This window comes from Monodelphis domestica, chromosome 1, assembly GCF_027887165.1.
Source record: "Monodelphis domestica isolate mMonDom1 chromosome 1, mMonDom1.pri, whole genome shotgun sequence".
NCBI classification, from domain to species: domain Eukaryota; kingdom Metazoa; phylum Chordata; class Mammalia; order Didelphimorphia; family Didelphidae; genus Monodelphis; species Monodelphis domestica.
The window spans coordinates 314,184,075-314,207,526 of NC_077227.1; the positions used below are offsets into that span (position 1 = coordinate 314,184,075).

The 23,452-nt window shown below is 39.3% G+C and overlaps 1 protein-coding gene across 2 annotated transcripts in view; it reads left to right on the top strand.

Annotated features, from left to right (window-relative positions):
- Positions 1-13,667, top strand: part of RAD50 (RAD50 double strand break repair protein) — a 102,271-nt gene extending 88,604 nt beyond the window's left edge. For both annotated transcript variants that reach the window (XM_001366157.5, XM_007473444.3), the window contains exons 23-26: positions 2,722-2,807; positions 3,866-4,008; positions 8,591-8,724; positions 13,315-13,667. In XM_001366157.5, coding sequence (XP_001366194.1) covers positions 2,722-2,807; positions 3,866-4,008; positions 8,591-8,724; positions 13,315-13,501 — 550 coding nt within the window. In that variant the 3' untranslated portion in view covers positions 13,502-13,667. The remainder of the gene's footprint in view (positions 1-2,721; positions 2,808-3,865; positions 4,009-8,590; positions 8,725-13,314) is intronic.
- Positions 13,668-23,452: the final 9,785 nt, after the last annotated feature.

Here is a 23,452-nt window from a genome sequence, read left to right on the forward strand (position 1 = left end):
TGTTGATGGTCAAGTAAGATTATGTAAAGCACTTTACAACCATTTAGTGCTTTATAAATTAACTCTTGCTCTTATTTTATTATTATCCTTTCCTAGTTTTTAACAGTATCTTGATAATCCTACATGCCACTTTCTGATGAACCTGCCCTAATAACCCCACCCCCACCCCCACATATACACACTTACAATCTTTCCCTCGTCCAAATCGTCATGGCATTCTACAGTCTCTTCCTGCTCTTTGCTTTCTGCCTTGAATTATAGATGTCTATGAATTCATCTTCTCTCTCCTATTAGACTATGTAAAAGCCCCCAAAGAAGTGAAAAAATCTTATTTACCTGTTTACCCTTATCTTTAAGCACAGCCTTACATTCACTCAGTAAATAAAGTGGTTGAGTTTTATAGCTAGTCTGTTTCCCCTATTACAATATTCTAAATTGTATGGTTTTTCTTTAAGACTTCAAAACATTTATTCAAGTGTTTAAGTCACATCAGGCCTCACTGACTCCCTGAGATTCTCTTTGGAGTCCTAATGATTAAATTATACTTCCATATCCACATAGCTCTGAGTCCAAAAACCATATAGGGTCTCTCCCTCTCCCACCCTTATTTTAGTGCTAAAGAAGCTTGTAATGTTTCCTGTCCAGGATGAGAATAAGAAGGGAACAAAAGGATTTTATTTCAACCATATATAAGTTGAGTTTCAGTGTTAATGGAAGTGAACTTATTTTTTAAAGTTTGAATGAAGAAGTTTATATTTAAAAATATTAGCTTCATGGTTTCATGATTGTCCCAAAAATAACACACACACCCCAGTCCCCCCAGTAAAAGTACTTAGAAGCTTGGAAGTTGGAGTGTAACGAGTGAATACCAAGATCTTACAAATGGGTATAAAAAAGTAAAAAAATGTGGGCGATTATGAGGCAACAGGTGGCATCCTCATCAACAAGCTATGGGTGGGTTTTAGTCATTTGCTGTTTTTTCCAGTTCTTTTTATAATTTGCATTATAATCCCTCATCTGATAATATTTAAAATGTATTTTGTGTTGAGTCATTTCTTGTTTCTTTTGCTGGTGAATCAAAAGATCATGAAATGATTTTGCCGAAGTAAGTAGCATAAAGTGAAGTTTCATTTTGTGAATCAGATAAGAAACTTGCCATGGAAGTAAAGTCCATCTCATATCTTTATTATATTTTACCCTGAGAGTAATAATGCCTTCCTTTGGTAATATTTTAAATATTCCTAAATTGTCCAAAGAAACTTGAGAATCTTTTGTTGAAAGGTGACATGTCATTGCAAAGTTTCATTGCAGTTAGTGACATTACTTTCAGTTTTGCAGTTATTTTTCCCATTCTTTTGAATTAAGAAGCTATTGGGGGGGGGGGGGGGGCAGCTGGGTAGCTCAGTGGATTGAGAGCCAGGCCTAGAGATGGGAGGTCCTAGGTTCAAATCTGGCCTCAGACACTTCCCAGCTGTGTGACCCTGGGCAAGTCACTTGACCCCCATTGCCTAGCCCTTACCACTCTTCTGCCTTGGAGCCAATACACAGTATTGACTCCAAGATGGAAGGTAAAGGTTTAAAAAAAAAAAGAAGCTATTAGTTACTAAGTAAAATCAAGAAAATGTACCTTGACCAAATAGGGAAGATTTATGACAGCTAAATAGCATTTGGGGTTAAGATACAGATATCTGAGGTTTATTTTTTGGTGTCTAAAACACCTTAATCTTCTAACCTCTATCATCTCTTCTGCATCACAGCTTGTCAGATGGCCAAGTTTTCCAAATGACAAAAAATTTAGATAGCCTAGATCAGAGGGTTAGAAAAAAACTGAAGCGTTTTAGACTTTGCCTAAGTGAAGAAGGGAAGGCAGTGGAGCTGGGGATTCTAGAACAACTTGTGCCAGTGCATGGCAGCCAACTGCTTCTGCTTCTTCCTGATGGAAATTTCTTCTTAGTGTTTCTGTCAGTGTGTGAAATCCTGATAGTATCATACCACTTTACTCTTATTAATAATTGTAGGGTAAGCAGAACAGGCAGATCATCTGCTTTATGTTTAGTGGTGGGCCCTCTCCTTGATCTGCATTAAAGATGGGTGAATCTCCTCATTAGAGACTCCTCACTTATTGGTGAGGGTAAGTCAGATATCCCTGTAGGAGTCTAGCAGCCCAGACTCTAGTTTGAAGAAGTGATGGGAGTGATGGGAACTGTAGTCCTGTGATGCTTAAATATAAGAGCAGCTATGGGGGAATTCTTCTCCTTCTTAGCTTAGCTTCTTAGCTTCAGTGTATCATGACAGGGGCTGATAACTCAAAGACTTGTTCTGCAAATTCGAATTATCTCTATCTTCATTTCCCCTGACCTGGTTCCAACCCCAGAAAGCACTGTTCAACAAATACTTGCTGTACTTTACATCAGTGGTAAATGGGAGAAGTGCCTAAAAATCTTTCTTTTTTACCTCTAATAACTTAGAACATCTTAGGTAAAAACTTCTGAAAGGAATAAACGTATTTTCTATGATGTTTATAATATATACCCAAAAAGTGACTTAATAAAATTCATTTTTTAATTGATTCACTGGTCCCAAGAGCAAAGCTGATCAATTGAAGCTTTGCAGGAGAGGACCAATGAGATTCTTGTGCCAAATGAAATAAAATTTATATGGCTCTTTTGTAATGAGAAGTTTATAATATTCATTTGTTTACTGGTGAATTTTTTTTCTTAGTGCAATAATGAAGTTTCATAGCATGAAAATGGAAGAAATCAATAAAATTATTCGTGATCTCTGGCGAAGTACCTACCGAGGCCAAGGTGATTTTTAATTTACTTATTTCATTAATACTCTTTATCTTGAGTCTAATTCCACAGTTAACAGATCTGCTTTAGCCATTCCTTTGAATTTCCTCCAAACTTCCTGTCATCTTCCCCAGATATGTCTATCCAGCAAAAATGAAGTCATTTCTATGTTATATACCATTTAAGATGAAGCATTTTTGATGGCTCCTTATTTTCTAGGGCTTTGGGCTGGTCCAATTCTTTCATTGCTACTCCTCTCATATCTTCTTTCTTACTCCCTTTCCATTATTATCTCCTACTTCCTCATTACCTTTCTTTCTGAGAATTTTATCTTGGTATGATCTTGTACCAAGAAGATAATGCTACATTTTCTGTTCACAACCTTAGCATAGTTTACATAATTTGGCTATGATGTATATAATAATTAGCCTGAGTTGTAACAGGAAAAAAGGGTTTGGGCTTATATTCTTTTGAAGAATGTAGATATGGATACAGTCAGATAAGGAGAAAACCCATCATGAGGAAATTGATAGTGGAACTAAAAAGGGCAAAAAGGATGCTCCATTACCTAACCTTAGTTTTGGCATCATGTGAGTAATACTTCCTGACTTGACAGTCAGTTTTTTAAAAAAAAAAATCAACTTCATATTTTAAAAGGAACTTTAAAATATTTTTTGTTTTCAGCCTAGCCCAGAGTTCCACTTTAATATCTGCTACTTAAAACCAGTAATATCCTATGCCATCTGACCCATCTGAAATCAATCAGGATTTTTTTTTCAGTCAGTCAACAAACACCCATTCGGGCATGGTCCTAGGCTCTGAGGATAGAAATACCAAACAGGCAAATTTAGTGTGTCACAAAGTGCAGGAAGGGAATAATATTCAGTGAAGCTAGAACATTAGGTTGGGGTCAGGGTGCAAATGGCCTTAAAAGCCAAACAGGACTTTATATTTGATCCTAGAGCAGTCAGGAGCTACTGTTATGATATTGATTGTGATACTTCCCATACTACTCAGTGTTCTCTTCAACAAAACATTCTTTTTTTCTCTCAAACTCTTTTTCACTGTGTCAGATATTGAATATATAGAAATTCGATCTGATACAGATGAAAACGTAACAGCTTCTGACAAAAGGAGGAATTACAACTATAGAGTCGTAATGCTAAAAGGAGATACAGCCTTGGATATGCGAGGACGGTGTAGTGCTGGGCAAAAGGTAGGTATACAGAATTGTTTTAGCATTTACATATAGGTAGAGCAAAAGGGGGTGGGGGGAGGAAGACTTATGATTCTTTCCAGGCAGAGATGAGAATATGAATTCTGACCCAGAGAGGTGGGTAGTATAAGGGTTAGTAGCATAGGACATGGGGAGATCTGGATCACACTCTTACCTCTGATGCCATCAAGATGATCATGATATCTCTCTGGGTCTTGGTTTTCTTGTCCATAAAGTGGGGAAAATAATAGCATCTATGTCATATGAGTGTGAGAATCAAGGGAAATAATATATGTAAAGTGATTTGCAAATTTTAAATGCCTACAAAACTTGGGATTCCCAGAATCATGGAATTTTAGAATAGGAAGGAACTGCAGCAACCATTGAGTCCAAACTATAGCTGAAATGAATCCCTCTTATATAACATCCCCATTGCCAGCCTTTTACTGGGAACACTCCACCCCCTGAGATAGCATATTTCATTTTTGAGTAGTGCTGTTAGGAAGTTTTTCTTGATACCAAACTGTTGTTGCTCCTAGGGACCAAACAACATGCCTCATTCTTCTTCCATATGATATCCTTTCAGATACTTGAAGACAACTCTCATCCTTTTGAGCTCTCTCTTCTCAAGGTTGACCTCCCCTTCCTCCCCCAATAGGCTTTAACCTATTCTCTTATGACATGGACTCAAGGCCTTTCACCATCCTATTTGCTCTTATCAATGCCCAAACAGGACATTAAATAAAGCATTTTAGATGTAGGCAGTCATCATCTCCCTGGAAACACGTACCTTCATTGATATAGCCTGAAGTCTTGGGGGGGTTTTCTTGCCACTTCTCACCAAGATGATTTTTTTTTTTAACCCAAGTACAAGACTTTGTATTTTACCCTGTTAGATCTTAGCCCACTGCTCTAGACTGTCAAGATATTTTGGGATTCTAACCTTGTCATCAAAGGAAATAGATAAATGTCTGCAAAAATAAAAAATGTATAAGCCAACAAAGTAAGAAATTATCATCTTAATTCAAAATCAGAAAAGGAAATAGAGCAAGTCATAAGGGAACTGTCATAAAATATAGAAAACTATTATGAGTAGCAATAAGCAAAAAATGTTTACAAGAGAGACATACACAAGGAATTAGATCATTAGTTCTAAGTATTAGAACTGGAAGGGACCCTAAAGGCTATTAGGGCCAAGGCCTTCGTTTTACAGATGAAGAAACTGAGCCTGAGAGGGCTATTTACATGTAGTAAATAAGTGCAAGATAGGATTTGACATCAAAGAATCTTTACTCCAAGTTTAGTGCCTGTTGCCAAGGTACCTCCTCATTACTCTCCATTGTATCTCTAAAAGGTCTTATTGGCTTAAGAAACCATAATTAACCAATAAGGTAAATGAGAAATATAGTAATAACAAATAAAGCATTAAATTGAACTCATGTGTTTTTTTTTTAAAGCAGCCCAATAGTATGAGTATTTTTGGCATGTTTGAATCTTTAGACTTGCTGATATTGTCTCTAGTCAGCCAAAGGTATATTGACTTTACTCACATTTCTGCTAGGTAGTGGAGTGGATAGTCCTGGAGTTAGGAAGTTCTGAGGTCAGATTTGGCCCCAGACACTTCCCAGTTGTGTGATCTTAGGCAAGTCACTTAACCCTGATTGCCTACCCTTTTTCTCACTTCTTTTTTAGAATTGAAACAAAGGCAGAAGGTAAGGGGTTAAAAAAAAAGTATATATTTTCTGCCTATAAACAGATAATGGATTTGGAGAGAGAACTATAACTACCATTCCTTAAAAACCTTATGAAAAAGATCCATAAGGTCAACATATAGTTGATTATACATCTAGCATGAATTTCATGGTGCCTAGGCCACGTGCTGAATTGCGTATCTGGGGTTTTCCATCATATGGAAATCCAAAGGTTCGACTACATTGTGATTGGACCTCATATAGAGTATAGGGTTCAGTTCAAGAAGCTAGCAGTTAAGAGAGAAGTGGCAAATATTAAAGACTCTAAAAGAGAAGTAAAGTCTTAAAGGGCAATAATGTTGCATCTGTGATGCTACTTTATGGGAAAAATTAGAATTAAAAATGCTTGGTCTGCATAAATTGGAATACTACTAGAATTTTTTTTAACCTTTAAAAGAGGGGAAAATAAGTAACCTTTTCTCTTTGTTGAGGTCAGCACAAGAAATGGTTTAAAATGTCCTGGGAGAAATTACCAGACTTACTAGACACATCCAGATGACTATGGTGACCATATTTTCTGACTCCCGAATCATGGCTCTTGATCTGATGGACTGTTTATCTCACCTCCTTAGAACTTCATTTCCTTTCTAGAACTTAGGACTATCTAGAAAAATCCAGGAGATAATAGTAGCCTGTAGTATGTATGTTCAATGAAATTTGCCTGCCTGCCTTCCTGGATATATACGAAAATCGATTTATATAATTCCTTTGCCTCTACCTTAAAGCAAAAACAAAAACAAAAGCTTTCCACATAGAATATAATTCTACCTGTTGGCACTAGATCAGTTGGCTTGTGTTGAAACTTAAATAGCCAGAGATTATTGTCTACATTGGCTGAATTTTTATTTTCATAAAAAGCTTTCAAGTTTGGCTTATGCTTACAAACTTCCCTTCTTCAGATAGCTTCTGAGATTAGGAAAGGTTTCTTCCATTTCCATTTTAGCTGAAGAAGAATTGAGATTTAACTCTGCTTTCATCATCTGGAAATAAACAACTGGATAGTTGAAAACTTATAATTTCAGTGAAAATTTACAACAGCCAATTCTTACCTCTATATAAGTGTAAAGTAATTCTGATGTTTTTACTTTTACAAATGAAAGATGACTTCATGAAAACAAAATCAGAAGCAATTTTACCTGTATTTTTCTCTCTTCTATTCAGATTGTTTATGAAGTCATCAGACTCATACATTCAGTTAGATAACTGCTTATATTTATGTTAGCTGTGTTCAGCCACTTTTTGTGTTGGACCTTTGTCAAGAAGCTGCCCCTTTCCAGTTAAAAGCAGTTGAAAACACTCTCCTAACTTCTAATGGTTCAGGAAGATGGCTATAAATAAATGAAGCCCTATCTTCACAGGTGAAGAGGGGTTAAACAACAGTTTATCATAACAGTTCTTCAGGAAAGATAGTCATAGGATTGACCACCAGAAATTGCTAAGAACTAAGAGAGCCAGGGGCAGGTAGGTAGCACAGTGGATAGAGAGCCAGGCCTAGAGGTCCTAGATAGAAATCTAACCTCAGACACTTCCTAGCTCTGTGACCCTGGGTGAGTTAGTTACTTAGCCCTATTTCTCTAGCCCTTGCCATTCTTCTTAGAATTGATACTAAGACAGGTCAGGGTTTGGGGGGGGGGGGGAGAATTAGACTGTCTCTGATATACTTTCTAATATAAGATTGTGTATTTCATCAAAGCAGACTGCCAGGGTTAAGAATTATATCGACCCCCTCAGATTTAAGGTCTTTTTAGACATTGTCAGTTTTACTTCATACATTTCAGTGATAATCTTGAGTAATTACCTTAAAAGAAATTGAGAATCAGAAATGAATGATATAAGAACTCCTGGTAGTGATTAGATACAGCTTGAGTGACATCTTGCTATAGTGGAAAGAACACTGGACAGGTCATCAGAGCTCTTGGCTCTGCTGCTATACCAACTGGATAGCTCTGGGCAAGTCCTTTGTCCAGTAGGTAGAATCATGTCACTCTCCTTAGTAAAAATCTTTCAGTGGCTCCCTGTTGTCTTGAGCAGAAGTATCAAATACCCATAAGCTGCATGCAACTCACAACACTCTCATGCAGCCTGAATCCAATTGACATGTAATTGTGAAATATATGACAAAATTAATTTAAAAGATACATAGTTTTCTAAATATGAGGGTGCAGGGATCCTTATATACAGTTTAGTGACCATTTTCAATTTGATTTTGACACCAGCGGTCAAGAGGATCTTGAACCTGCTCATGGTTTTCCATTAGCTACTCTTTTCATCTTCTCCTTCACCATTTTTTTTAGGTTTTATTTTAGAATTTCTTTGGTTACTTGTTTTGTCTTTTTCTGTCTGGATCTGTGATTTCTTTGCTATAGAGAATTCCTAATGAGGAGACTTTACACTGAGATATGTAGTCACTGTTTTGCAACTTGGAGATTGCTAGAGGTCACTGTGGAATGAAGTGACTTGCCCAGAGCCACTCAGCCAGTAGATGCTAGGTGCAAGATTTCAACCATGGTGTTCCTAATTCCAAGACTTGCTTTTTCCTTTACATCACCCCATATCTCTCATAATATTGGATTCTCAGTATGTAGTCCTTGATGAAACACGATTCTCATGAACTTTGGCTTCTCCAGAATGTGGCTTAAGTGGTTGATTGAGATCCTTTGGTTGGAAATGATACTTGTGACATTTCCTTGAGCCTGGCAAACACAAGGGCCCATCTTCCAGGCTCAGATTCAAATACCTTTTTCTTCTGGAAGGTTTTTTTTGGGGGGGAGGTGGAGTTGGTTTTTTACATTTCATAGACTTAGCTCTAATTGCAATTCACTTTCCCTCAGGTACTTGCTTCTCTTATCATTCGCTTGGCCCTGGCAGAAACCTTTTGTCTGAACTGTGGCATTCTTGCCTTGGATGAGCCTACAACAAACCTTGATAGAGAAAACATTGAATCTCTTGCACATGCACTAGTAGAGTAAGTATTTATCACATTGGGAGGGAACAGTGGTAGCTTTATAGCAATAACTTTTTATTTTAAAAAGCATCAAGAAAAGTGAATTCCCATTTAAAATAAGTTTGGAGTGAAAACTGTACAAAGACTTCATGAAGAATTTGATTTGTTTCAGTATAAGGGTTTGTTTGGTGGAAATTTAAAAAAAATGTTCAGCTCATGTTTTTCTTAACTGATCACACATCGGACCATCATCAGGAAAGAAGTAGGTTTTTTCTTTTCTTTGATTCTTCTCTTTTTTGTGTATGTGAATTTGACCAATATCAGAAAATAAGAACATATCCAGATGTAAAAAACAGTGAATGAGGATATAGCAAACTGAATCTCTTATTATGTATATCTTTGTCTTTTTAAAGTATATATTAAATATAACAAAAATAACACTTTCTTGCTTATTTCTGTTCCTGTCTAAATTTCCTTCTGCTCGTTTCTGTGTATTTTAAAATATTTCATTGATGATCCTTTCTTTTTCTTCATCTCTCCATTCTCCCATTCTTACCTCATAAAAAAAAAAAGGCAAAAGCCGAAGGGCTTTTTTTGTTGTTTTAATGGAAGCATTAAGCAAAAAAATTTTTTTTTAATCACATATTGGTTGTGTATGAAAATATGTCTCATTCTGTACCTATATCACCTTGACATCTCTTTCAAGAGATGAGGAACATGTTTCATAATCAGTCTTCCAGAGTCATGATTGGTTGTTGCTTTGAAAAAGTTCCTAGATCTCTTGACATTCTTTTCCTTTAAAGTCTTGTATTTATTGTATCAATTATTCTTTAGATTCTTCTGCATTCTGCAATAGCTTCTATAAGTCCTCCCAGGTTTCTCTGCCCCTAGACTAAAATACAAAAAAGCCTTTTACCACTCCTCATTGTTTTACTGGCCTTCAGATCACTCTCCTTTTCTAGAGTTTGCTCCATGATTCCATCTTCTCCACTCTGATCCCTGTCCTCAGACCAGGTGACAGAAGTATACATTCCTTAAGTACCTATTATGTACAAGGCTCTCTGCTCTCTTTGTCCTCTGTTGACATTCTCCTGGGGGAATGGAACATAAGCACAAATCATTATTATAGTACAAGAAAGATGAGAAGCTGTGTGGCCTATTGGATAGAGAGCCAAGAGGAAAACCTGGGTTCAAGTCCCACTCTGGCATGTGCTAGCTGTGTGACCTGGGCTGGGCACATCGTTTTACCTCTCAGTGCTCTGAGAAACTCTCTAGGGTTGTCTCTTACATTAGAAGGGGTGCCCTATAGCGGGAGAGGGGGCTTCCTCATTGAGGAGTTCCCTTTTTCAGTGAAATCACAGGTCTGGTCCTTATCCCTACCCCTACAAGGAGGATAGAGGAGGATCTGAGCCATCAGCAGGGGAGATCAGGAAGGCACTACCTATCCCAGGGCTGAAGGGGGAGCACCCGAGGGGGCAAGGACAGCAATAGTGAGAGAGACAGATGTGGAAAGCAGAGACACCATCAGGGAGCTCTGACACCCCTCCAGGTGAGATGAGCTAGACTGGTAGATGTGGGCAGAGGAAAGGGAATGGTAGAAGAAGCATGACAGAGACAGAATCAACAAGATTGGGCCACTGGTTGGTTGCTCCACTGTACTCTGGCTCCTTATCTTGACCTTTAGGAATCTTGTCTTCTTTCTTCAAAGCTTTTTTCCTCCTTGTGGTTGGCACTTACCCCCTCCCTATTTTCCTTAGACTTCTTGGTGTTATCCCTAACTTCCTCTCTTCCTCCTTTCCCCCTCCCTTTCTCTTTCCCTTCCTCAGTCTCTTCCTCCCCAAAAATGTTACATCTCTTGAGAGAAAGTGGGGACTGTTTGCTGTGCCCCCTAGAGTGGTAGTACCACTCTTCTTTTTTGGTTCTGACTTGTAATTTCATTAGGAGTTTAGGGAAATTCCGATCAACACAGATCAGTCACTTCTCTACGCCTGGATGGAATCTAAGAGGGTTGTCTAGATTGCTGAGAAGTTAAGTGACTGGACTGACACACAGCCAGAATGGTTCATAGAAATTGAGATTTCAGGTCATTTTGAATGTCCATTACCCTATGATGCCTTGTTTTACTTGTACATAAGTGGCATTTTTACATGCTTAGTGAATTGAATTGAATTTCTTTGCTTGAGAATGTTCATGGGAAGTTGTGGAGTGTGCTGCCACATAGACCCAAGATGAGCTGATTTTGCCTGAATACCTAACTGATGTTTAATATTAAAAAGTTAGATTGCTTTAGTCAAATATCTGTTAGTGGGAGAAGTGTGGGCAAACTCAAAGACACAATCTTTGTGCTTCCTGATTTAATAACATTCTTTTAAATAGCCAGGCTTCCAGTTTCTACCAATTTGGGGGCTAACATCTTTTCTATGTCAGATTAATAACGTCATGAATATGCAATCCTTGTTTTGAAATGGCATTCTTGGTTTAATGAGATAGTAGGGGGTTATAAATATTTTAATCTTTTAGGGACTCATGATTTCATAAATATAGTTACTCTCTCCCACAGCACATCACAACCACTCTTTAATTTGGTGAATGGTCTTTGAGAGTTTTGGTGGTCAAAAAATTCATCATCTTGTAGCATATCTGGTGAGGAACCTCTTCCCTCAAGCAAAGGCTGGCAGTAGTCAAAACTCTTCAGTTCAGGAGAACCTGCCTGACTAGAATTTGTGCTCTGCCAGCCTAGTCTTTGAGCCCCCAGGGTCACCTCCACCACAGGATCAGACTTCAGATTAGGATGTCAGTGGAAATACATTGTACACATTCAGAAATAAGCATATTAAGGGGGCAGCTGGGTAGCTCAGTGGTTTGAGAGCCAGGCCTAGAGATGGGAGGTCCTAGGTTCAAATGTAGCCTCAGACACTTCCTAGCTGTGTGACCCTGGGCAAGTTACTTGACCCCCATTGCCTAGCCCTTACCACTCTTCTGCCTTGGAACCAATACATTGTTGACTCCAAGATGGAAAGGAAGGAAGGAAGGAAGGAGCATATTTTTCTATATTTTCAGTTTATGATTAAAAAAAAAAGAAAAGAAGCCACAGTTCATTTATGGTATCATTACACAGGGATATCAGGTGGACAGCCTCAGCTTCAGAGCCAACACAACTTTAAATAGTGACATTAGGTAGAAATTGCCATTTTTTTTCCATTTTTGCCACTTGTAGAAACTGTAAGGGATGGGGGCAGAAATTGTTTCTCATTTATTCAGACATACACTGGGTATATTTTACATGTGTGTTTTAGAAATACATACATCCCAAAAGTAAGTCACTACCCTTACATGCCCTTCTTCTAAAAGTGATGTTGTACGTGCTTGACATGACATCGCTTAGCCCACGCCTCCCTGTTCTAGGGACATAATTCAGCAAGACAGTTGATGTGGTTCACAGGGAGTTGAATAGTCATTGGTAGAACTTTCTCCATCCTCCAGCCAGTTGTCATGCTTACTGGTGTTTTGCTACTACTCGGACCTGTATCTGTGGCATGGGTTAGCATTTTTCTGAATCCTCATATTGCCCCGCTAAACCTAAGCGTCTTTACCTTTGAGTGAATATGTTCAGTTTCTCCCCACAAAGAACAAAAATTTTCCCAACCCACCCACTCACTTACCTTCTGTGTGTCATAGCAGCGATGCATCTGATAACTGGTTGGGACTCATTTCTAGGTAGGCTCAACTCCTAAGAAAACTCTGGGGACCGCTTGTGTTATTCCCCCATCCATCATCTGTAATTTTGTTTTTAATATCAACAGAGAAGAAGAGTAGACAGGTCTGGGAAGTTCCCAAAGCAAGGAGAGTGAGACCTAGCTATTAGTTATAAGTTAAATGAAGCAGGCTATTTAAAGCAGGCTTTCCTACTGCTGAACCTCTTCAGAATTATTGGAGTTTGTGCTGTAAATAACTCCACTTTTTTGTGGGTGATTGGAATTCAAGTGGAGCTGCCAAATTGTTGAGTGAAAAGAAGGATTTGGAGTTAGGGGACCTGGGTTATATCTTCACCCTGCCGTTAAGACTTCTGGGACCCCAGGCAAATCATCTAACTTCTCCAGGCCTCAGTTTTCCATGCTGTAAAATGAGCTCTAAATCTGTGATTCTGATTCAGCAATAGTCTTTGAAATGTAATGTATGACTTCTTCATCCCTTATCCTCATCTCAACTATTACCTAGCTCAGTAGGGGCTGGATCCTCCATCCTTCTTCCCAGCATGAGAGATCAAGCCACTAACTGGGAAAAACATGTAGTCATCATCATTCACACTGGTACACTTTGTGAACAACACAAGAAAAGCCCACTTTTGTTCAGATTATTATAATACAATTTATTCAGGGTCCTATTATTTGGTTTCCTGACTTCAAAGAAGTCACATGAAGGGGAATGAAGTACCCACATGTAATGTGTGACATTTATTGAAAAGAGTTAAGAAAAAGGCTATGAAAAGTCTAAGAAGGAACATCATTCTTGACTTGGTACAGGAAAGGAGAGGCTTCCTGGGGATGAAATACATGCTACGGAGAGAAGATTCTTGTACCTTTAGTAATATGTGTGAATATTTTGTTCCAGGATAATAAAAAGTCGTTCTCAGCAACGGAACTTCCAGCTTCTTGTGATTACCCATGATGAAGACTTTGTGGAGCTTTTGGGTCGTTCGGAGTATGTAGAGAAATTCTACAGGATTAGGAAGAACATTGATCAGTGCTCAGAGATAATCAAATGTAACGTCAGCTCCCTGGGCTCCTATGTTCATTAAAGTCTTTTCAAGTAGCTCTCCCTCGACTCACTGAGATGAAAACACCTGTTTTCAATGATCAAGAATGACAAGAGCCCTGATAGTTGTCTCTAGCAACCTGGACCTGAGCTTTTGAACATTTGAAATGCAATTTGATTATAATAAAAATGGAAACTGTAATCTTAAATGGAATTTGTCTGGTTTATGAGTCCTTCAAAATCATCACTGAGATTTTAGACATGTGAATGGTTTCTCTGGCATGTAAAATGTGGGGTAATGTGTGCCCAATAGATACAGTAGGCTGTAGAGGGAAGCCCTCCACTGGAAGCTTCTAGTCCTAGCTCTGCCAAAAACTTTCTGTGTGAGTTTAGTTAAGTCTCTTTCTTAGCTGGAGCTTTTTTCTTATCTGAGCCTCATTTCCTCATGAGTAACCTGGGAGTTTTGAAGTATCTGTCCTACTCACCTTTCTTGGTGTTTATTTCTTAAATTGAAACCATTGTGTGAAAAAAATGCTTTGAAAAGAATTAAGTCGTACAGACTTTGTTGGCAGTTTGCTGAAGTATGTGTCTGTTGTCTGCATATATTTGCATGGTTCTGTAATGTGTGTTTAAAGGGACACAAAGAAGAATTGCATTTTTCTTGGCAGGAAATAGAAACCATCCCATGCCCTGTGTTACCCAAGAAAAGAACTTCCCTCTTCGGAGGTACCCAATTTGTAGTCAAGATCAACTAAAGATTAATATACCAGAATAGCCCTAGACAACTAAAATTATGTAATTTAACACTATAAAAAACATAACTTCATTAGTTGATTCCAGCTGATTAAGATGCATTTCCTCTACACTTAAAGTGAAAACCAGAGGAAGACCTATTATGGGGCACCTTGGCTACCCACCTCTGCTAATTACTATGTGGCAGGAAATAACCAAGATGTGTTATTTAGAAAACACTAGTCAGACTAGTCCAGGGGTTGTTAACTTGGGGTCTATGAATTCGAGTTTTTTAAAAAATAATTTGATAACTATTTTGATATAATTGACCTTTGTAATTCCATGTATTTTGTGTATTTAAAAACATTCTGAGAAAGGAGTCTGGGCCTTACTGCCAAAAAAAAAAAAAAGAAAAGAAAGGTTAAGCACCCCCAGTCTACTAGAACCAGGCTAAAGGATCTTCTAGGACTTTTTTTGTCCTGTATAGCTGCTATCAATCAAAAGTCCTAGCCTCTCTAGTGAAGACTTCATTAGACCATTAGAGATACCTAGGACAAATGTGCAAATCTGATTATTGGCGCAAAAAATGAGAATGATTAATATTGGATAATTGAAGCAAAGACTGTACATGTTTAGGACTTAAAGTTGGAAGAGATGTTAAAAGATCATCGTGTGTGTGTGTGTGTGTGTGTGTGTGTGTGTGTGTGTGTGTGTGTGTTTTAACCCTTAGCTTCCATCTTAGAATCAACACTGTGTATTGGTTCTGTGTTGACAAATTTCATTAGAAAAAACCTTTGAATAAGTTATCACCCTTTTAGGTTTAAGTAGTTTACAAGTTGCCCCACCTTTATAGGTACTTAGTATCCCATTGTATCAAGTCTAAAACAGTCATGACTCAAAGAACTTCCTGTCCCTTCCATAAGCATGGATCAAAGCACTTTCATTGTTCAGCAAGGCCTAAAGCAGTCTTAAGTAGAGTGGAGTAGGGACATTCCCAAGGCAAGGAGTTCTCACTATCTGCTAGGGAATTTTTTTAAGTAGAAGATTCCCCAATGGGGAAATTTCCAACATTCATAAGTCTGAGAAATTTTAAGGTTTACAGTTCCAAAGCCAGAAGAGTGATAAGGACTAGGCAATGGGTGGTTAAATGATCTGACCAGGGTTACACAGTTAGGAAGTGTCTGAGGTCAGATTTGAACCCAGGATCTCCCATCTATAGGCCTGGCTCTCAATCTGCTGAGTCACCTAGCAGCCTCCAAGATCATCTTCTAATTTTCTCATTTTACAGATGAGAAAATAAACCTGGAAAGGTCAAGTGACTCCCTGGATCACCCTACTAGCAAAGATGGGATCCCCATCCATCTTTTTTCTTGATGAAATTCTGCCCATCCTTTAAAGCAAATGTCACATCTCCCAACCCAGTATCCAACACATTATTCTGCTTCCCTTATGCACTTGACAGACAATCGTGGAATTTAACAGATTACCTGTAGGGAGCCTTACTTCTTGGCCACAAGTCAAATGTGAAAGAGGCCTGCCCTGATCTTTCCATCCCTTTTCTTTGGTAAAACAGGAAGCCATTTATAGAACAACAACAACAAAAATAGTTATGGAGATTAACATCAAAACAATTTATGAAGGGTGTTTTGGGCCAATAGTCAAGAAAAATGACTTGCAGGTCCCTCTAGATTCACCCCGCTTGTGAACCCAACTCCAAGGTGCCCTGAAACATGGCAGGTAGGAATTCTGAGGCCTCTGGTTCTTCTCACTTGTGTGACCTTGAGCAAATCACCTAACTTACCTGGGTCCCAGTTTCCTCTACAAAATGAGGGGCCTGTACCAAAAGGTTTCTGGGATGCCTTCAGACTCTTGATGATCCTCTAAGATTTCCTCTGCTTTTAGAGGATTGGGGTGTCAGTTACCAGGTAAGCATCTCTCAGGTTAATTCTGTGACCAGTATATCCTTTGACAGGAGGAAATTACTTCATTTAAAGAAAATGCCATCATTTTTCAACTTTAATTCATCATTTGGCTGTTAAAAAAAATTCCTAGAAACAAAACCTGTGGGAGGATTTTAGTTTCTTTAGTGTGTTACCAGCAGCCTCTCACGCCTGGAAGATCAAGTCCCGGTGACAGCGGCACTCTTACCGTCTGCTCCACCCCCTCCTCAACCACAGCAAAGTGGCCACATTTCAGGTCTGTGGATATGGGTGGTGCCATGGACAAAGGAAGACCAACACATCCTAGTCCTCATCTTCCTAACCTCTACTGTATTTGACACAGATCACTTCTTCCTGGGTATTTGTGCCAAGACTAACTTGGTTCTCCTACCTGTCTGGAAGCTTCTCAATGTCTTTTGCTAGATCATCACCCTATCCAAGGATGGGAGCCCAAGGCTCTGTCCTGGGTCTCTTGTTTCTTCTCTAGCTTCTCAGTGAATCTCTGCAGGTCCTCTGGGTTCAGTTTCCCAAAAGGAATTCATCTTTAACCCCAAAATTACTCTTCTTCCTAACTTCCCTAGTTCTGGTTTTGAAATAAAATATTGCCCAAGACCTCCTGACTTTGTAGTTTTTCTGGGTGGATGGAAGGGGCTGGGAACTGAGTTTTCTGACATTTGCCTGGTGTCTTGAGCATGGCATTTCAGCTCATTAGGCTTTGCGGTAGCAAGGTCTTTAGCCTGGTGACATGAGGACAAGCGGGGTAAAGGTGATGTGGTTAGGAGTCCACAGTGGGGACTTCCATTTATCTGCCAGCCAGGCTTCTGAGTCAGTAGTCTGGATGTATATTTCAGAAATAAGTGTACCACAGAGTCATAACCAGATTGAATGTAAAAACCTGGCTACGTGATTACCTGGCATCCCTGATGGGATGACATTCCTAAAGTATAAAGGAAGAAGGGTTTTTTTTTTTTTTACATGGGAGCCCATATGGCCTAATGGTACAGACTAAATTCATGTAAACTACCTACATGTATAGTTTTTTTTTAATGTTTCTGATTTTTAAAAAATTTATAAGAACTGTTCAAATGCAGCAATGGTCCTACTAGAAGAAAATGCTGATAGAAATAAAAGACTGAGATTCCAAACCAATGGGCCATGCACAGATTAGGAGATCTAGTCATATCCCTTCTTAAATATTTTCTACTCCTTTGGTATCTATCACACTCCTGGCTTTCTTCCCAGTTGACCTGTTAATTTTTTTTCTGCAATCACACAACTCTAGGCCCCCAAACAGAGGGTCACTCATAGCTCTGTCCTAAGCCTTCAGCTCATAACCCTTAGTGATCTTGCTCCAACCTACATGTTCAAGTATCCCTATGCAACTACATACTCAGGCCCAATTTTTCTCCAGAATTCCGGTGTTGTATTGCTAGTTGCTTCCTAGACACCTTCCTCTAGTTGTCCCACTTAGCACCTCAAACTCAATGTGTCCATATTGGATCTTGTTATGTTCCCCAAAACCCTGCTTCATCTCCAATTTTTCCTATTTCTATCAGATCCACTATCTGCCTAGACACTCAGCTTGATGAGCTTGGAGTCATCTTTCACTCTTCTTTCTCCCTCACCCTTCCCATCCAGTCAATCCTTGACTAAGTCCTGCAAATTCATATTCCATAGCATGTCAAATCCAAACTCTTCTCTTCCTCCCAATTCCCTCCAGGGGAAACCATGCCGACACCTGTTTATTCCTTGGCTTACTGTAATAGGATGGGTTTGGGATGTTTAGGGAGGTCTGTGGTGCCAGGGCTTGCCAAGTCCTTTTCAGGTTTAAGGCTGCTCATCCATCTTTTGTGTCCAACTCTCACCCAACTTTCACCTGTTCTGTTGAAAAGCTATAGCATGAGCAGTGGCCACACCCAGTAAACCATCTTGGCAGATGGACTTAAGCAGGTTGGGGGTAACCAATGGATTTCAAACCTGCCAGAGCATTAAGGAGATGTTTACCCCAAGCATGTGATAACTTCCCCAGACATACTGAGTGGATGAGAACAATTTGTTCCAACAGTCAGGAAGGTGGCTGAAGTAGGCACTGTGGAGTTCTTAGAGCTTGGTGAGATATTGAAGATGCCAAAGTCATCTACTGCATTTTGGGCCACTGTCACTCGTCCTATCTTTTGTCTTGCCCAGGATTTTGATGCCTGGAAGGGAGAATGAGGCTGATGACTTTATGCAACTCTTCCTCACTTAAATCTAACTCATGGACAAGACATCACCTTCATGATGTCTTTGATGCTCTTGCAAAAGGAAGGATGAACAACAATTGAAACAGGCTGCTAATCTTTGCCCTTGCTTCTTCTCTCTTCTTATCCATTTCATCTTCTTACACAGTTGCCAAGATAATCAATCTCCCTAAAGAACAGGTCTGGAGATATCATACACCTTCATTGTGCCCCACTCTAACCCTATTGTTTCTGAGATTTAAAAAACTTTCCAGTCTGACATTTAGTCTTGACCACTTGTTGAGAATGTTGTAAAAGGGATTCCAGATCTTTGACTCTGAGGCCTCTGAGGTCCCTTTCAACTCAGATCCTAAGATCCTTATCCATGTACTCCAATAAATTTTCAATAGAGCTCCATCCCATGTATTGGAGCTCTTCCTTTTTACAATTTAACATTCCATAGGTACTCATAAAGCCTTCCAACAGTCCATCTGTCCTCCTTTACTCTTGCAGCACAGTTGGCCCTCCTTCTTTTCTGATCATGTATTTTCTGGATCACACCCAACTTTTTAAAGTTACCATCGGTAATATTCAGATATTTATTAAGCTCCTATTGTGTGCAAAAGACCTTGGGGAAAGAAGAATCAGAAAACAAACATGGAAGTCTCTGCCCCCAGCAGTTGATTAATATATTTCTCTCCCCTCACCTGGCTGTTAAAATGGCAGTTCCCCAGAGAAGTTGTCAAATTGGTCAAAGGTAATTATTATTTTGCCTAAATTTCCCTAATATATGGAACTTCTATATCTACTACCTTTTCTCCATCCTGCAAAAGCTCAATCCCAGAAATATGCACTGATGTGCTTATTGTCTAATTGGGGGATGGCTTTAAATCTGAAGTCAACAGTAGTCTACAAAAAAATTCCTCCTACCATATCACCCTATTCCTCTCTCTCCCTAAATTCTACCCATCCTAAAGACCCATTCACATTTATAGAAATGAGAAAGGAGGCATATGAATCATTAGTTAATGAGAACCTCTCAATGACCTCTTTTTGCAATACTGTCCATGGTGTTCTTAATCATTTAATATTCTCCAGAACTTTTGAAACCAACTCTACTTTATTTGATTCTCCTAGGAGAATCTGTGAACTTTCTGCCCATTTATTTGGAATTTCCTTAAGTCTTCCAGTTTTATTTTAAGCAAAAATGCCCATACTGACATTATCACATCCCTTCAGTAGTAGACCACACTGTTATATAGAGTGCCTGCTATGTGTCAAGACCATGCTAAGCACTTTTTACAAATATTATGACTTGGTATGTTTCATACTTTGCTGTTGTTCAGTCATTTAGTAGTGTCCCACTTGTCATGACCCCATGGACAGAACTTACCCACTTCTGGTTCACCTCTATGCCATGATGAGGTATCAGAGTCGAGCTTTTGTGGAAGGCACTAGATGGAGAATTACTAAAGAATCCCACTCTTTGGAATTGATAAAATCAAGGGTATTTTGTTTCATCTCCCAAGTGACATAAATCCCAGCCCTACCATTACTCATTTTTCTTCTTTATCTCATCAAAACATCAACATCTCAGCAGGTTCTACCTACTTCTTTGCTGGTCAGTATATACTCTCAGAGCTTCAGCTCACAAGTGTGGGTGTGTAACTCAATCCCACAGGTCAGGGAAGTCCCATATGATGACCTTTGTTTGATAAATTGAGGACAGCGATTGTTTCATTTCCGTCTTGGTAGCCCCTGAGCTTCACAAGGGGGACCGGCTATAAATGCTTACTGAATTGAATTGGATTAGATTGTTTTTAAGATTTGGTGTGTTTTCATACTTGTTGCCTTTCCCCAGGAATTATGTTCAAGTCAAATATATGAAAAAATTCTCCAGGGGGGGTTTTCATAGAGTAATGCAATGCCTTCCGATACAATTCAGCACAGTATAATGTAGTACAATACAATCCAGGCAATACCATATAAGATATAATGGGCAGCCAGATGAAAAAGCAGAGAGAGTGATGGGCCTGGAGATAGGAAAACCTCAGTCAAATCTGTAAGAATATAAAAATTTAGGTTTCTATGCTAATATTATAGTTCTAAAGTAATATTGTGGTTGCTGATTTAAAAATATTATAGCTTAAATCAAAATGACTTTTAGTAGCTTTATTTACAAAGAGGTAGAAAGAGTGAAAGTGGAGAAATGTAAGAAGAAAGAAGAGAAATATCTAGCCTATCACACTAAGTGTTGCTCCGGTGTCCAGCTCAGCCCCTTCAGGGCTCAGTAACCTTTAGCCAGAGGACCCGGTGGTGTCTTCAGCAAGGGTTCCACCAATGCAGCTTCCTCCAGGAAAGGGAAGTCTCTCCGGAACCAATCTCTCCAGAAGCCAGGAAAGGTAGACTCAGAATCTTCCAAGAAAAACTCCAAAGAAGACCAAAGGTCAAATCCAAAAGGGAAGAAGTTCAAAGGAGAAATCTGAAGGAGCAGGCCAAAGGAGAAACTACAAAGGAGAAGTTCTGGGACAGGAAGCTCAGAACTTTTTTATAGTCCTTTTCCCACATCACTTCCTGTCCCTTCCTCCCCTTTACGGGAACCAATTGCAGTCTTTCAGTTTGCCTAGTACTGCTCAGGGGCAGGGCAGTGGCCTTTGGAGTTGTCTCTCACTTTAACAAGTGACATGCAAACTCTCTTAATGTTAAGTAGGGGTGCTTAAGTTTTTGATTGATTAATTTAAAAGTTGCTGATTGATAGACAAAGAAAGTTTGATTCTCTCCTTACAAATCCGATCACAGATACTTACTAACAATATGACCCTGAGACAGTCACTTAACCCTATTTGCCTCAGTTTCCTCATCTGTAAAATGAGCTAGAGAAGAAATGGCAAACCACTCCATTATTTTTACCAAGAAAACTCAAATGGGGTCATGACACAACTGAAACAACTGAACCACAATCAGTAAAGTTCATTAAAGGTCTATGATAAGAGGCAGCTAGGTGGCTCAGTGCATTGAGAGTCAGGCCCAGAGTTGGGAGGTTGTGGGTTCAAAACTGACCTCAGACATTTCCCAGCCGTGTGACCCTGGGCAAGTCACTTGACCCTGCCTAGTCCTTACCACTCTTCTGCCTTGGAACCAATACACAATATTGACTCCAAGACAGAAGGTAAGGGTTAAAAAAAAAGGGTCTATTATCAATAGAACAGGGTTCTTCTGTTAGTGGAGAACTACACTAAGCTCTAGTTTCTATTCTTGGGGAACTTACAGTCTGATGGATTTTAAAATATGAACATAGATAGTGATAATACACATTATTTGGTAAGTGCATTCCAGTTACAAAAGAAAATAGGTTTGAGTAGGTCTTTCACTATTGATTAGTTAAGACTTCCTAAAAGAGGTAACATCCAGGTTGGACTTTCAAGGAAAAGTAGATGAAAATAGAGGTGTACAGGGTGTACCTCTGGTGTGAGGGCTCGCCAAGCCCTTTTCAGGGCTGCTTATCCTTCTGCCACCCAGTTCTCAACTGTGGCTTGAGGAAGCTGCAGCATGCCCAGCAGCCACAGTGTGGTAAAACCCTTTCAGCAGACAGGCTAAACCAGGTTGAGGGTAACCTCAAACCTATTGGCAAGTTGGCAGGGTGTCTAACCCAGGCATCTCTAGACTTCCCCTGGTAGAAGAGATGGATGAGAATAATTTGCTCCAAGCTTAGACCTTGGTCAGATATTGAAGGTGCCAACGTCATCCGCTGCCTGCTGGGCCATCACCAATCATTCTGACTTTTGTCTTGCCCCTGGACATAGATGATTCTGGAAGAAAGAGTGAGGCTGATGACTTTGTGCAACTCTGCCCCAGTTAAATTCAGTTTATGCTTGAGCCAAAAGACATCATCAATGACATCATTTTGGTCCTCTAAAGGACAACAACCACCCAGGAGTTCAACATGCAAAGGAAGTGTGGAAAGGCATTCTAAACTTAGAGAAAAGTGTGGTAAACTACATAGGGGGAGATAGGAAGGGTAAGGGACAAAGAGCAGTCCAGTTCACTCAGAGCATAGAGTATATGGAAGCTGTGCCAAAATAAGCAAACATGAAACCAACTGTGATAAACTATTTAGACCACCTATATGTGGGATCACAGATTCAGATATGGAAGGGACCTTAGAGGTCATCTTGTCCAACCTCATTTTACAGCTAAAAAACAGCAGTTAAGCGACTTGTCCACTGTCACACATTGTAGCAGAGAGAGATTCAAATTGTAGTCTTTTATAGTAACTATCAATCCGGCAATCCAATTCACCTGTTGCCTCTAAAAAGAGACACAGAAATCAACAATTCTCTGAGGTTCTACCCTACATCCATTAGACTGGCAAAGTTGGCAGACAAATGCTGGAAAGACTATGGGAAAACAGATGCATTAAAGCCATGTTGGTGGGACTGTGAATTGATTCAGAGATTCTAAAAAGGAATTTGGCAAAAAATATCTCAGAAGCTCTTTGACTTAAAACCACCATGAGATCTATTCCCCTAAGAGATGAGAAAAGGAAGGAAAGGTCCCATATGTTGAAAACTATTTATATCATCTCTTTTTGAAATAGCAAAGAATCCAACTAGATGAACATTTATTAAGCATCTGTCATACATTCCAGACACTGGTAAGTGTTGGGGATACAAAAAGAGGTAAAAGGCAATCCCTGCCCTCAAGAAGCTTCCAAGAGAGTCATGATGACATACAGTGGAAATGTCTTAGAGAAATTTTGTAGCAGGCATAGAAATTCTGACTGATTCTAGTCTGCTAACCACATGGTAGACATTAGCCTATTGGTTTGACTGTGGTTGCAGAGCCAGAAGCAGATGTATTTTCAAAATGTCTTGGGCAACCTCTAGCTTGGTTGGACCTCTACTCTTAGTCCAACTCCTTCACTGATGATTCAATTGAAAGAATACTGGATAAGGGGAGAGATCTTAGGTCCTCTTCCTTTGAGGAGAACATGTAGTCATATAAATATGCTTGCTTTGGTGTTTGTTCTTTTCTTTTAGGTGAAGGAAAATAATCTAGCAAGTACAATCTTGTGTTTTGACAGGAGAATGAGCTATCTGGCCA